This window comes from Rhinolophus ferrumequinum, chromosome 26 (genome assembly GCF_004115265.2).
Source record: "Rhinolophus ferrumequinum isolate MPI-CBG mRhiFer1 chromosome 26, mRhiFer1_v1.p, whole genome shotgun sequence".
In the NCBI taxonomy this organism is placed as follows: domain Eukaryota; kingdom Metazoa; phylum Chordata; class Mammalia; order Chiroptera; family Rhinolophidae; genus Rhinolophus; species Rhinolophus ferrumequinum.
In genome coordinates this window covers 9,818,871-9,834,802 of record NC_046309.1, presented here as the reverse complement: position 1 = coordinate 9,834,802, position 15,932 = coordinate 9,818,871, and the positions used below count along the sequence as shown (strand labels likewise).

At 48.8% G+C, this 15,932-nt stretch overlaps 1 protein-coding gene across 8 annotated transcripts in view; it reads right to left on the bottom strand.

Moving 5' to 3' along the window:
- HIPK2 (homeodomain interacting protein kinase 2) overlaps positions 1-15,932 on the bottom strand; it is a 172,065-nt gene that overhangs the window by 51,200 nt on the left and 104,933 nt on the right. For all 8 annotated transcript variants that reach the window (XM_033098886.1, XM_033098889.1, XM_033098887.1 and 5 more), the window contains exons 3-4: positions 1,641-1,764; positions 1,240-1,359 (exon numbers count right to left, since the gene is read on the bottom strand). In XM_033098886.1, coding sequence (XP_032954777.1) covers positions 1,240-1,359; positions 1,641-1,764 — 244 coding nt within the window. The remainder of the gene's footprint in view (positions 1-1,239; positions 1,360-1,640; positions 1,765-15,932) is intronic.

Below are 15,932 nucleotides of genomic sequence, written 5' to 3'. Positions count from 1 at the left end.
AAACAGGAATAGAAAGCTTAAGGAGCTGGACGGGTCACATGGCCGGTATGTGGCAGCTGGCTCTGGAGGCTGCGTTCTGCACCGCCCCTCTGCCTGGGGCTGGGGCACACTCATCCGGTTTCCCCATTACCCTTCGTCTAGGAAAGTGCTGTTTTCATTTACTATGGGTTTTTGGACTCACCCCTGGATCACAAGTAATTAATCCTCAAAATCTCACTAAGAATACCACACCTGGAACTGCTAAGATCTAGGCTTCCATCCCAGGAACAGCTGGACAAGAAGGACCGAGGCTCTTAACTAAGACAGAAGAGGCCCCTGCCTGGCCTCACCCTCCTCCGTCCCAGGACTCTTTCGTACTGGACCTGACCTTGAGCCACTCACCCTCACAGTTGCCAGATGCCAGCCCTCCCACCAAGAGCCCAAGAGCGCTTGCTTAGCTCCCAAATATCTCTAGTAAATCTTTCGTAACTTACTGGCCTCACATTATCTTTCAATCGTCTTAGAATTTGGCTGTGGTTTTTGTCAAAAAAAACAAAAACATAAGCAGAAAACACCCACCCACTCTCTGGTAAAAAGAAAAAAAAAAAGAAAAACCTAAAATGAACATAAAACTTACTTAAAGCTTCCATTATTTTCTCCTTCCCAGGAAAATACATTAATTTTAATTACTAGGTGTAGATCAAACTGAAAGCAAAATATGTTTCTGTGAAAGCGAAGCCACCAGAGTTTATGGTGTGCAACGGTGCGTTGCATCACCTGCCAGCTGGACAAACAGATCCCTGCCCGGGCCTCAGGATGCCGTGGTTGCCTAAGCTGTTTCCTTTGCCTGGAAGACACTCTTCATCCTTTCGAGCCCGGCTCAAATGCTGCTCCTGGGCCCTCTGCCACAGGTTACGGGGGCTAGGGTTTTGCTACACGTGTTTGGCCTCCCTCTGGACTGGGAGCTCCTTGAGGGCTGGGGGTCATTCATTTCTCTCTCTACACAAACCAGACAGGTCATCAATTAAATCCCGGGAGCTTAGCAAATCAGAGCTTGGGACTCAAGCTCTGCAAGCCAAGCAAAGTGGTACTTTTGAACATTTCCATTCATCCAAACCCCGTATCAACAACAGCTGCCCCTCCCCCATAACGCTGGCCAATCAGGGTGAGATCCAGCATCAACGTGCTGCTGTCAAAAGCTCCCCACTTCTTCCCCGAGCGGTGGGTGTTGGTGAGCAATGGAGGGGATGCTCTTCCTACCTTCAGCCTCCACAAAGGATACGGCGAGTCTGTGTCACGGTTGAAAAACCTGGTTGTCTTTGTCCCTGCGCTTAATAAATATTCAGCTGGCAAACCCTGTGTTTGTGAAATATACCGAATCTACAAGAAAAGATGAGAATGAGGTCAGGGCTTTTCCTGTCATCGTACATATGGTATACTACTGGTCCTAGTGCCTTTGAGGAAAAATGACAATGCTATAGGGAAAGAAAGAAGTAAAAAAAAGAGAGAGGAATAAAGAAAGAAAAGCAAGGTTGGGGGAAGCAAGGTTCGGGAGATGATATAACGCCATAACCCCACCCACATTCATGTTATAAACACAAAGTGCTAATCCGAGTGAAAACTGAGCGCTTGATGTGAATACCGGTGCTGCTTGGACCCACCTGGTCATACTCGGAAGCGCCCGGGTACAGCGGCCAGCCCAGGAACAGCTCTGCTATGACACAGCCCAGCGACCACATGTCAATGGCCTCACAAAATGGTAAACCAAGGATGATCTCAGGGGCCCTGCGAAGGAGGAATGGAAGAAAGCATTAACTATTTGGCAATGCAGGCAGCTATTTCGGTATGAATTCTACATAAAATCCTACGTTTCAAACCCAGGGTGCCATCACTGACCCCCTCTACAGGGCCTGTGTTCTCAGCTGTGTGGCAGTGATCCCTGTGTTCCTTGGCCTGCTCCTCCCCATTGGTGGGGAGCCGGGTCCGATGGCTGGTCTGTGGCTCTGGAACAGACCGACAGGGAACCACCCCATCTATTGACTCCATTACTGCTACACTCCAACCAGATGACCTAAGAACCACTTTAGATACTCAGGCGTTCTCTTTTGTAGCTGAAAACTCGGGAAACCAATCTTTAGACAACACCTAGGCTTTCCAAAGGAATTCCCCAACACAGGTATTCTCTTTTCAATAATCTACACAAAACAAGTTGCCTCCACCCAGCATAATGGGATTAAATCCAATAGCGGTTCATGCCGGTGTCCCTTTCTTAGGAGTTCGTGTGACACTTTCCCAAGGAAACACTAGTGTTTTCATTAGCTTCTCACAAGTTAATCTCCTAAAAAGTTCTCTAATATTACAATTATAGAACCATGTTCATGAATACATAGTCGGGGTGTCAATCAGAATTCCACTATAAACTCGTTCCCGACTGTATGAGTTACGTCCCTTCACAGACAGGAGGTGAAGATTACATACTGAAGTTTCTGAAAGAAATAACCTCAACGCAGAGAACATTTCACATGTAGTTAGTAATCAAAACCAAAGAGACCACAGAGGACATCTTCTTTTCTGAGCATCTGTCCCGAGTAGGGAGGGGTACATTTTGGAGAAAACCAAGTTCAAAGTCTGAGATGGGAAGACAGTTTATGGTTTTTAAATGACATGGTTCAGGGCACTCTACTGATCACGAAATGCATTAGTCCAACTTCTGTTTCCTCTAAAAATTTCCCGCTTGATTAGGCAACGCCAGAAGACGCCCCTCTCCTACCCTTTCAGCAGCCTGTTGTGGGAGTGAAGGGAGCTGGGGAGCCTTTTCTATCTAGGTTATCTTCACTCATTTAGCTTGAGAGGAGGGAAGCAGGGTGTGGTGGAAAACACCTCCACTTGCCTCGAAGCTTTGCGCTGAAATTTTCCCCACTTAAAAAGCATCTCCCCACTTTATTCCGATAAATTCGCTCTCATTGCTCACCTTTCTTCTCCAGATCATAGTATGAAAGAAACAAACCAAAAACCATATGTCTTGTTACAAAGTCTTCTGATTTTTCTGATGTAAAAAGGAGTTTCTTCACTTCCTTTGAGGTGGAGATTCAGCACTGCTGCTGGGAGCTTCTGGAATGCCAGTCATTGGTCTGGGTAGCAAGACATGCTTTTCCTGCAGTCCACGACTGGACCTTCCCAGGACGGAGTTACTGTGGAGGGTGGGGGAGAGTACCTTGGCGCTACTTAATGGGCCTGCCGTGTCCCTGTCCCCTCACTGCCAGGCACCTTCAGCTGCCAGTGTCCTGCCAGGCACGTGGCCCACTCTCTGGTCTGTGTCTCTTCCAGTTCTGGTTGCTGATCGTTTGCGTAAACATGGGAGGCCACTCTGGCCCCCTGGCACTGACGCACTGGGTTGCCTGTGGTGGTGTGACGGCCCGTCAGTGCGGGACTGTCCTGTATCATGGGGCCTTCGATCCCATGGCCTGCCTAGCTCACTGTGTCCAGCCCCCCCGACCCCCCACCAGGGCTTCCAGAGTCACCTGATCATCGTGTGTAATTGATGACGTCATGGCAGGCTGCCTCTAGCAATGCAATCTCTTTAGAGATGGTTTTGGTTTATTTAGAAAAAACAAACCCCACACCACTTAGAAAAGGCAATCTCTGAAAAGAACAGTACAGAGAAACCAGCACGCTTTTATTACACATGTGCACATGTGTGAGAAGCTGCTTCTCTTTCTGTCCTCTCTGTTCTAGGGTCAGGTGTGTCCCCCACCTCATCCCCCCCGTGCAGACTCAGGCTTTGTCCCGGGAGAACAGTTCTGGGGCCAGTTCCTGAGGAGCCCCTCTGCTGGCAGGCTCCTGGCTCCAGGTCACTCATGCCTCGACCTCTGTCCTCCTACTCCTGTGACCTGTACCTTTGCACTTGGCAGCCTGGACACTCCAGTCTCCAGGTTGGGTCTTAGGAAAAGGTGGGTCTGGTTCCGTGAGGACTTCTCTGGACGTGACTGTGGGTCTGCCCTTCCTTTCGGGTTAATTAACTGGTTCTCATGCCCCTGACGGGCCATTTGGAACCTGAGGAAACCTATTGCCCAGTTTCTTTTCCCCAATGATGTGCCAGGCAGAATCTAACAAACGAGGCTGTCACGCAGAGGGCACTGCAGTGGTGTCTTTGGGAAGAAACACCAGACGTGGATTTCGTCGGCTGACGTTACATGAACAGGGCCTGTGAAAATCGCTCGTAGTTATTTTCCATTAGAGAATGAAATGACAGCTGTGTGCGGTGCCATGATACGTACAGCAGAATGTTTTTCTTGCTGTGACTACAATGAACAAATGCTCGGTGTCAGGCTAGATGGTTGCAAGACAAAAGAAATAGAGGACACAGTCTTGTCCCCAAGGGGCCCCGATGTGGGAAGGCAACCCCAAAAGTCACACATAACAACTAAAGTTGAATATAAAACATACACAATATAAACACACAGATATGAAAACAGAGCTAATCCAAGCATACAAACATGTTCCAGCATCTCCCATTTAAAAAAATAAAGCAAAACACAAGAACAAAACACACCAAAACCCAAACGAAGCCTTTCCTTAATCCCTTCTTCTCTCTGCAGCTGTTGCCCTATTTCTCTGTTCTCCTGCCAGAGCCAAATCTCTAAAGTGTCATCTCCTGCCGTTTCCCCGGCTTTGCCGCACATCGTCTTCTCATCTCCTCTAACTGGACTTCCACCCTATGCTCCACTCCAGTGCTGTGTTGGTCAGGATCACCAGTGACCACGTTGTCACATCCACTGGTCAACTTCTCAGCTCTGTGACCCAAGAGCCACATTTCTTTTGCACTGTTGACCATTCCCTTCTACTTTGAAACAGTCTGGGGTTTCAGGACGCCACACACACACCCATATTTGTCCTACCTCTCTGCGTGTGGCTTGTCTGTTTCCTTTGCTGGCTTGTCCTCCATCCAACTGCAAGACGATGACAAAGTCCTAGGACCCTTTCTCTTCTCTCTTTTCATCCTTGTTCTAGGTCATCGTTATGGGTTAAACTATGCCCCCCCAAAATACATGTTGAAGTCCCAATCCTGGTATCTCAGAACATGACCATATTTGAGAGTGGGGTTACTGCAGGTGTAATTTAGTTCAGATGATGTCATCCTGGAGTAGGTTGGGCCCTTGATCCAGTAGGACTGGTGTCCTTAAAAGAGAAAGATTTGGACACAGATGCTGAGGGAAGACGAGGTGAAGACGGAAGCAGAGATTGGAGTGATGCTGTCACACGCCGAGGGACACCTGGGGCCACTGGAAGCTGGAGAAAGGCAAGAAAGGATCCTCTCCCAGTGGCTTCAGAGGGAGCCTGGCCCTACCGACACCTTGATTTTGGACTTCTAGAACTGTGAGAGAGTAAGTATCTGTTGTTCTAAGTCATGCATTTTGTGGTGCATGTTTCCACAGGCCTAAGAAACCGACACAGTAATCGTATCCCTTCCCACAGGTTTAAATTCCATTCGTTTCTTCCAAATGTCTCTCTCCATCACGGACCTTTCTCAGCTCCCGATTTACTATGTTCTGGCAGCCTGACCTCTCCACTGGAATGTCTCACAATCAACTGAAAACTGAGCATGTGTAAGAGGAAACTCTTCCCCTCTGCCCCCTTCCCCACCCAACATATTCCTCCCTCTGTCCCCCTTGTTTCACAAAAATAAATTACCCCCCTCTCTCCCGCGCCACCTCTCATGCTAGAAACCTGTGAATGATCCCTGATGCCTCTCTCTCTCGCTTCAACCTCATCACGCAATCCACCAACATGGCCAGCTCCAAAGTATATTTCAAATTGGCTCCTGATTTTTTACCTCTGCTGCCACCCTGGGCCTCCCGTCACACCTGGAGCCTCCTTTGTGGTCTGTCTTTCCTCCAATCCACTCTCTACGTAGCTGCCGAAGTGACGAGGTCACATCTCCCTTGGCTGTAAGCCCTTCAGGGGCTCCCCACTGCACTGAGAATGAAATCTAAATCCCTGCATGGCCCACAGGGTTCTCCTCGATGGGGACCCTGCCCTGCTCTCCACTGTCATTGAAATCCACTCTCCTGGTTCAATAAGCTCCAGCCCAATCCATTTCCTTTCAATTTCTAGAATCCCTAAGCTACTTCTGGACCTAGAGCCCTTATGCAAACGTATGCTTCTGCCTCAAATGCTCTCTCTGTGGGCTCTCAGATGGCTGCCTCCTTTGCATCCTTCAAACCTCAGCTTAATTGTCACCGCCACAAAAAGGCCTCCCTGGACACCAGTTAGTTTCCATCTACAGTGCCGTAAATGTCACTTTACAGCACTTCCCAATCACCTGCTTACTGTCCTTCCCCCGCTACGTCCACGAGGGCAGCCCAGTGCCCGGCAGTTAGTAGCCACTCAATCAATAATGGTTTGTTGATTGAGTAAACCATTAATAAATAGAAGAAAGTGCCACAATATGTGATTCAGATTAAAAGTTGTAAGGCAGCGCAAAGAAAGGGGAGCAGAAGGGCTGACTCTTCACGAAGGGATGGATGAAAGCCCGGGCACGAGGGGCAGGGTTTAGCCTGCGAAGAGCAGACCTGCGTGCAGGCGGGAACCACAGGCCCAGAGGTGGGCATGACCGTGCAGCCGACGCTCACCTGTGCAAGGCACCTGCAACAGGGCTGGCCCTGAGGGCCCGAGATGCCTACCTGCAAGCGGCTCACCGAAAGGTCACAGCACAAAAGCTAGAGGGAGTGGCAGGGGGGCCGGAAGTGGCACCAGGATAATGCAGGGTGGGGTTGGCACGTTAGGGCTGAAAAGGCCTCTGAGATCTAGTCCTTTAGAGCCTATTCCTTCTTAACTCCTTGAAGTCAGTTCCCCACGAGCTCCTACTGCTACCATCCTAACTGAGCCATCTTCGATCCTACTGGTCTCGAAAGCCCCTACTGGTCTCTTGCCTTTGGGTTCAACCTTTTCCAATCTGCCCTGAAATTCTGCCTCATCCCGACGAATGTGCCCTTTCGTCTGCGCACACGATACATGGATCATGTTTCTGATACAGCCTGCCCACTCCCCGCTCCCTCCCTCACTCAGACACACACTGCCCACTTCCTCTGTGCTGGTACACCAGGTGCTGAAGATACATACATGAATAACCAGATTGGTCCAATACATATTCATGGAGCACTTCCTGTTCTAGATGCATGTCCGCATATCTGCCCCCTACGAGGCCTTCTGAGGGGCAGGGTCCGGCTGTGCTAATCTCTGATCCACACAGCAGGAGCTCCCCCACTATGTGCTCAGCACCCAGGCCAGGAGCCCTGAGGTACGGAAGGCATTTCTCCATCGCCCCCCAGTAATCCCTGGGGGACTGGAGGCCATTCTGCTGTGATCTGCCAGATGCCGTGGCCCCTGCTCTGCTAACCCATAAGGCTCTTCCCTCCTGAAAGTTCAAAGCCAAGTCTAACATCTGTTTCTTTGTGTGTAGCACACCTGAAGCACGTTCGGTGGTTCTAAGGCTTATTTACTCTTCAGTGAAGAAGAACCCAGACTTGCCAGTGGTGATTCTAAGCCAGAATTTGGCTCAAGCTCCACTTCTTCGTTCACACATTCGAATATTCAGCCTCCATTTCCGATATGCCTACTATATGCCAGGCACTGTGCTGGGTGCGAAGATCGAAAAACAAAGCAGACCTCACAGCTCCTCCAGGAGTTCTCTGCCTAGTCAGAGGCCAAGCATGCCAACAGCTAACACACCGTGCCAAGTGTGTGCCCAGTACACAAAGGAGGGACTCACTGGGGGAGCGTGCTGAGCTGAGGCTTGGGAAGCGGACATGTGGGGTGGCCTCCAGGCACGGGGCAGGGTGAGTGCATGTCCCCTTCCGCCCCCTCCCCATGTCACTGCTGTAGCTCCAGGCCGAGCACAGTGCCTGAGCGTGGTGGGCGCTCACTATACGTTTGCACAAGGAATGAATCTTTCTGTTTCAACCCCCTACCCGCAACAGGTACCATCTTTTCCTGAAGCTGGCACCATCTCTTTGGCAACACCTCATATGACAAGAGGCAGACTACTTGGCCTTTCTGTTTCAAAGTTTGCCTGCTTAAAGAAAAAAAAAAAATCACATTTCTGTTTTTTCCATGAGGGCCGTTTCTGTTCTCAGTCCAGTTCCACAGCAGGTAGGACCGCTGACTTGAGAAATGACCTTTCCCATTGGGCTCAGATCACCCGGCTTCTGTTAATGACTCATCCTTCATTCGCCACCCCCCGCCCCCGGGATCATCTAACAGACTCTCTCATTGCTATTTTGGGACATCAAAAATACTTTAAATATACATGAAGTATCAGAAAAAATTTGCACGTAAGTGAGAGAGGGGTTGCTCCTTTCCCACATTCCCATAGCAAGCCACTGAAAATTCTATTTTCCTGTAAAAAGAGAATCAACAACTGTCATTTTTCAGCACATCAATTATTGAAGCTTTGATATTTCGCTCCACCAGCTCTCCTGAGGGCGCACACAGCTGCTAGGCTATTCCCAGATCACGTGCAGGTCATGTGACCCTGTGGGGCAATGACCCCTAACAGCGGTGGGGGGACCACAGAAGCTGAGTGGGGACAGACAACACATGCTGGGTGCCCCGTGCTCCCAGGGACACTCAGCTCTGTAAGGGTCCAGCTGTGCACACACTTCCTGACGCTGGTACGAGGGTGAAATTAAACAGAGCGTGCTAGGAAGCACCCACCACAGGCCTGGCATAGAGGAGGCAGTCAACAAATACTAAATCCTTTTCTATCACAGGCTTACGGTCATGTGACATCAATCAAATGGAGAGCGTCCCTTTTCCTCATTTTTAAAGCCTGTTTTCCTCCTTAAAAGTTGAAACATTAGGACAACTCTCTAAATATATTAAAACATATACATGAAACACTTTTTGTTTCATTTATTTATATAAAAAAGATGACGATTAATATAGCCAACAACCAAGGACCTACCACCTGGCTTTAGAAAGAAAGCTGCTTGTCCACGGCCCCCACTCCCTCCTGGCGGAGGGAAGCAGGTCCCAACTCTGCATTTCCTTTCATGGTACACGCTCCTGCTCGCCCAACCTCCCCGGCCAAGAGTAAGACCAGAGCTATTGTCTCGACCATCCACACAGTGCACTAATAAAACGAGTACAAGGTTCACAGCCACTTCCAACTTAGGCAATCCATCTGCGACACCGATCAGAGAGCACAGGAAGAACGATGCATTTCTGGAAAAATGTTACTCAATTTTTCTGAGTTTTTATTTCACCATCTATAAAATGTGATTATTAATCTTGCTTTTTTTCTTGTCTCTACAGCAGCTTATGAAGATAAATTATGGTCGGTAGAATTATAAAGCAGTTTGAACTCCTTGGAAGCAAGACACTCTATTAGCCCATGGTATTTTATAATCACTGATATTATAAGGTGGACTCGAATTGAACTGCAGTGGAGAAGCCCGTTCCCACAAATATATGTAGATTGAAAGTAACCTCGGTATGGCTGGGGCAGAAGCAATCAAAATGTAAAATTGTATTTCAGAGGGGTTGTTAAATCTTATGTTTCCACTGCAAAAATCAGGAGATTTGGAAATGCTGACATGAGCACTGAGCCACTATTTGATCTGGTGACCCAGAGTGGGAGGCAAGGGATTACATCAAAGCAACACAGGACCCGAGAAACACAGGACAGACATCTGAGGACTAGAAGGAGGCTATTTGAGAGAAACTGGATCTACAGTTTGAAGGATCTGGACAGGCGGGCTGCCAGGAAAATGGGGAGCAGCACCCCTAAAAGGTGGATTTACGCACCATGTCTGGGGGATCCAGGAAGGTCCAAGTAGAGATCTATCTACATATTGACCGAGGCCTGGCTAATCCGAGGCCAGCCTGGGATTTGATTTGGAAAAAGACACAGCTTCCTCGGCAAGGATGAGCGAGGAGAGAAATAGCTTTGTCTGGGACTGGGGTGCTGGGTAGATGAGGAAGACAAAGTGACCCACGGGTGGAGCTCCAGGAACGAAACCGGGTGAGGTTGCCCAGGAGCCCACCCACTGTGTGAGCTTGCACTGAGCCCAGCCGACAAGGAGGTTGTCCTTGTAATGGCCTTGCTAAACACTATGGACCCTAAGATCTCTAGAAATCCCTCCACCCCCCCAGGAGAGTATCTTGCCCTGTAATAAGCTGAAGATGGCCTTGTGATGCAGAGAGCTGCAGCAGAGGAGCAAGGCTCAGACTCCAGACGGAGAGCTAGGAGAGATACCCCACTCGGGCCTGTGAGTGGTTCCAGCTTGATGTGACACGAGATGCTCCAGAAGTTGCACCTTAGGGGCCATCACTGATGACCACAAAGCTGCGTGCTGAGGAGGACCATTTTAAGACCCTCCCCGGTGATTCTGTCTTCACCGACTACCTGCAGCTACCACCAACAGAAACGCTCAGGACTTTAGAACTGGTATCACATCCACGGGGAAGGTTGATTATGTATAGTCACAGTTTGGTCTAGATGTCGACATCATTGCCGTGTCACATTTGGACAGTCTCCCAAAGGAAGCTGGCCTCCTTGGTTCAATTGACCATTTCCAGTATAATGTTAAATTCAAGAGAAGCAGTGGTGTTTTGTTTTGTTTTGTTTTGTTTTGTTTTTCCTCTTGGCTCCGAATGAGACCTTCTTTCCTGGTGTGCACTAAATGTATATAATATCCCCGCCCCACGCTGATCTGTGATTCCCAGCACGAGTTCCACTCTGCAAAGTGCCGTGCCAAAATCTAACTTTCTTGTTTATATACCAGAAGAAACGTTCGGATCTGAAACTTAACTGACTATAATCTCCAAAGGCTTCTGATGGGGTCGGTATAAGTCAGAAACCAGTTCTCAGATGTCCGGAGTATATTCTGATGTTAGCTTCTCAATTCCTTGTAAATCTCAATGAGGAAATGTTCCTAGAACCAGCTTGGACTCCACAACGGGGCATTTCAGAGATGCTCACGCTGCTTTGTCAAATCCCTTCTCCTTTTGAGGTGCCCGGTGCCCACTGAGCCTGCGTCCAGCCCAGGCGCCCATTATCTCCCAGTCTGGTCTCTGGTCTCTTTACCATGAAACTGAGGGCTCCTGGAACACGCCTGCTCTGGCTTCCCAACACCCCACAGGACTCGAGTTTTACCACGTTTAATGCACGTACTTTTTGCCAAAATACATGCTCAATAAATGTCTGTAGAAGCACCTGCCAGCCAGGGACACAGAATCACAGGTTTCTGCATGTATCTACATATAGCAATTCTTTTTACACATGTACTGCTCCAAGTTCTTTTTTAAAGTTTTTTTCAATCTTTTCTAACAGTGAAAGATACCACACATACAAAGACATGCACAAAGCAAAAACCTATTATCGCTCAGTGACTTATCAGGAAACAATGACCAGTGTCACTACCGGCCAGGTGGACAAACAGAATGTGGCCCGCATCACAGAGAACCTCTCCTATCCCCTCCCGACACGATCCGCTCTCCCACCTACATGCGGTGGCCAAATGCAGCCCTCACGGGTGTATGTGCACAGGAGTGATATAGACGCCGAGCCTCAGGTAGACCCTGCCACTGGGCCCGGATACAGACATCTGAACAGGTGGGCTAGACGGGAGCTCCAGCTCAAACCAAGAGGGGCTAAGCCCAAAGGCCTGGAACGGGGAAAATGGCACAGCTGGCTGAGCAAGAAAGGAGACAAAGCCTCTGACATTCATTTCAGTTCCTCTTGTTGATTGTTTCCCTTCTGCTTTGTTGTTCGCCTGTTGACTGGAAGTGAGGGTTGAAACTGTGCATTTAGAGCTTCCCCGGGAAGCCTGCTGACACCGGAAGGCCTGGTCCAAGACGCAGTCACCTGCTGTCACCTTTTAGCTTCCCTGAGTCCACTCCTCTTTTCTGTGCACTGGGAGGGAATTTGGTTATTTCAGTTCCTGTGGATCAATTGCAAATGCAGCATCTTCAATTTATTCAGAGTGGTGATATGTTACCCACCCGTAGAGTGAAAATGAGATATCAGGCCGGGAAAAAAGGCTGGCCTCTTTCACACTAATCAATTAATTCAAAGCTCACCCTCTACCCCAGATAAAAGCATAGTAAGCAGGTAATATCACTTACTAATATGCAACTTCATTGATTTAAATGTAAAACTTCTCATTGGTTAATATTTAGCTTTGACTGGTTCACAGCAAGTACTCAGAATGTCTGTGGGAGGAAAGAACGAACAAACACAAAGCTGACGAATCACGATGCCTCTCTTCCAGCGGCCCCTATGCCCGCACTGGAGAGGACCCGGAGTTCTGAACTCTTAGCAAGTGAACTGTAACAGAAACAAGGCTCATCCTCGGACACTTCCTTTCCCGACAGCCCCACCTGACCACATGGCCTATAGGGCTAAATCATGAGGCACCGTTCATGGCTGATCGTCTGGGACTGAAGATGGGAACCTGCCCTTTCTTTGAAGGGGACATGCATTCAGGGTCGCTGACTGGAGACCTACAACTAAGAGAGCAGAAGCCAGAAGCCTGAGCTATGAAAAAGAATCCAGTGAGTAAAGATGCAAACACACGTTGGAGGGTGAATTTCCGTTGCAGCCACAGGGATGTTCCCAGACCCTCGGGAACCTCCCTCCTGTATTGCACTGTTGGTAGAGAATTACTGAAAAAAAGAGGGCCGAAGCCTGCTAATACGCCCCCTAAGCCAGTCTTCAAATAAAGCCCGGAGCCATCCTGGACCATGAAGTCGGCGGTGACACAGGAAGGACAGGCTGTGCCGTCTCCCAGCCGGCAGCTGTGAGAAGGGCGAGAGGAGCCAGGTGCACGAGGCTGGGAAAGTGCACGTCATTCTGGCTTTGCCAGGAGACCAAACCCGCAGAAGAGGACCGAGGACACAGCCTTCACCCAATTCTACAGCAGGAGACATTGCGGAGTGGCCTGAACTGCGGCCATGGTCAGGACGAGGACGGCGCTTCCCGCAGGAGTTCGGAACGGGACACTTTTGCCAAACAAAGTGGGCACAAATTCCAGATCTTCAGCCAAGGGCCGCTTATTTAGGGAAAACCTTCCAACATTCAACTTTTCCTAAAGGAGCTGAAAAAACCCAACAAAGCCCAAGTTTGCTTTCTCACGTTTAGGCCACAGAGGGAAAACTAAGCTGGCTCTTTATAGCTCACACTAGGGGGCGCTGAAGTGCAGCAGACACGCACGATCTGAAAGGCACCTGAACCTTCAACTCCCAGGGGACCAAGGGATGGAACCCACTGAAGTGCACTGTGAGAAACCCACAGCGAACTGTGGAGCACCCAGGAGGCGCTTCTGACAGTGGAAGGGACGTCACTTGTCCCCCAGTGAGGGCACCGCTGCCCCATCTTCCTAAGCTGTTTTTCTCTTCCTGACAATGGAGCCGCTTCTTAACCCGGGAGCTGGGACCCTCGCACATGCCTCTGGAATGGAGCAGCCTTCAGCAAAAGAGATTAAAAGTTCACTTTGTCCTCCTGAGCACTGAACACCACTAAGCTAAGTGAGCTAACCAGACTATGGAATCAGGGAGCTGCCACGAACCAGCTGGAAGAGGGAGAGGAAAAAGAAAGGAAGAAAGGAGGGAGGGCCTCACTTGGGGGGAGCAAGAAGGAAATGGAGCGGGGGAATGAGTGGTCAGGGGAGCCCCCGGACACCCCCAGGCATCCCCTCCGTCCCCTGCTCCTCAGCTCTGTGGAAAGCACCTCTCTGGCTGGCGTTGGAAGCCTTCAAGGCTTTCACCTCTTATGCTGCCCCCTCCAGCGGTCCTCCCAGACTGAGGCTCTCCTAGTCTGTGTTCCCACCATGTATCTACTGCCGGTTCAGCTCTACTCACTCATCCTTCCACTGACAGTTACTATTTTTTAAAATGAGAACAGCCTATAGTTAGCTTCTCGCCGAGACTGGAAGCATCTTGAGGTGCTAGACGGGGCATTATGTCTCTCTGCACACCTCGCGGGGTGGGGGTCCTCCAGGTATTGTTTGTCATGCTTCACACTCATGAGCTGGAAGGGGCTACGGATTCTTTATCTTCTTCCCTACCACCACACACTGTGCAAGGACATACTGCTCAATCCCCAGATGTTCGCTGAACTGAAGGCATTATCTGAAGAAGAAGTAAAAACGGAATTCTTACTATTTGCTTATTCTTTATGTATGTATATATTTATTTTTAAGGAAAGAGAAGGGGTTGGAGCAAGTAAGCTCTTCCTAGTTCTTCTCTGGCGACGGGGATTTCCATGGAGAAATCTGAATAGAAACCGATAAAGCTCCATTTATTTTTAATGGGAGAAGCTTGACACAGGAAGTGTATCTTTAAAATATATATAAGCTGAGGCGTGGTGGGTGAAAAAGGAGAAACTATTTATCTGGCGATGAAGAAAGAAATAACAAGTGGAGTGTGGTAGAGAGGAGGCAGCTAGGGAGATTTAAAAAAAAAAAAATTCAACTAAAAAAACCCCACAAGCAATTAAATGGATGTTTGAAAGAATGGCAGTGATGATTGGTGTGAAGAGCTGAGTTTCTCTTCTGCCAAAGAATAAAGGTTTTGAAATATCATTTAAAGTAACCGAGTGGCTGCTTGTCAGGCTGCCTCGACAGTGTCAGCTGCATAATTTGGTTTTTGCATGTATGTATTTAGGCTTGCCCTGGGTTCCCCCATGAGATCAAAAGTTCCCTGGGGAGAAAGAAGCTATATTTGTTTCCTAAGGAAGTGCTCAGCAGCCTGAGTGTGGTTACTCTGCATACAGCAGGTGCTCAATCAGCATTAACCAACCAAATGGAGATACCCAAATTCTGTCCCCAGCTGGAACGGCTGAGAGAACTGTGTAGTTCCTTTTCAGTTGGCCTCAAAAAGACTTTGTTTTTCAAGAAACAAAACAACCCTAAATAGCCCCATAATTCAACTCGAGATTTCAGTTTTGAGGCTGAAACAATTCGGCCTGACTCTTTAGTGGTGCTTGCTTGTGTGAAAAATCAAACAGAAGTCTTCCTTCTTTCCTCCTCTCAGCTGGCCTGACTTTCCAGAGGCCGACAGACTTCAGGTGATCACAGAGCCGAAAGTTGGGGACCATCACTGGGGACTCACAGTTCAGACCAGGAAACCAATGCCCGTGAAGGGACGTATGGAGGGTGTCACTCTGAGTATTTTGGGTTACACAGAGAAAAGGTTGATGAAAGACACAAGGGACACATTCCCCAGCCTTGTTATTTTGTTTTTCTCTAGGATTGCAGCAATAGCTTAAACGTGAGTGAGCGTTCTTCCTGCGCACACCTTAACATCTGATTCAGATAACTCTGGTCTGCAAGCCGAACTTCAGGGTCCATCATTGTTCCTACCGAACAGCCACGTGTCCCACACATTTCTCATCCGCCCACCTGCATCCTTCCCGAGGACCATTCTCAGGACTGTCTTGTTTGGCCGGGGTAAGGTGGGGAAGAGAGGAGGAAAGGATACTGCAGGGGTATTTTCTTTCCCGTGCATACCATGTTCAATAAAAACAAATATTTCTGTAGCCTCTGTATTTGCCATTAATACTGGGATAAAGTAATTAGCGGCTACATTTTTCTATGGGAAGCAGCAAAGCTCAGGGGGGAAGCAAAACCCCAAACGGAAGAACAGAAATGCAAAAAGCTGGAATCTGAAGGTATTATTCAAAAACAATACGGGAAAAGACAGAACTGTATTTCCTCTGTTCTTCTAAGGGGAAGTTCAGAAAAGGGTCAGAAAGAGAACAATGCAGGCCATCTATCACAGCAGCCTCTAACCTAGAAAGGTTACTTACGCATTGCAGCCTCATTTCTCAATTCTGTAATCACCACCCCCTCCCCCAGATCGCACGCCACCTCGGCCTTATGAATTATACATTTCATTTCCATTTACCAACACCCGCCTGGTGACCACTGCCAAGGCAGAGAGGGCGGGGT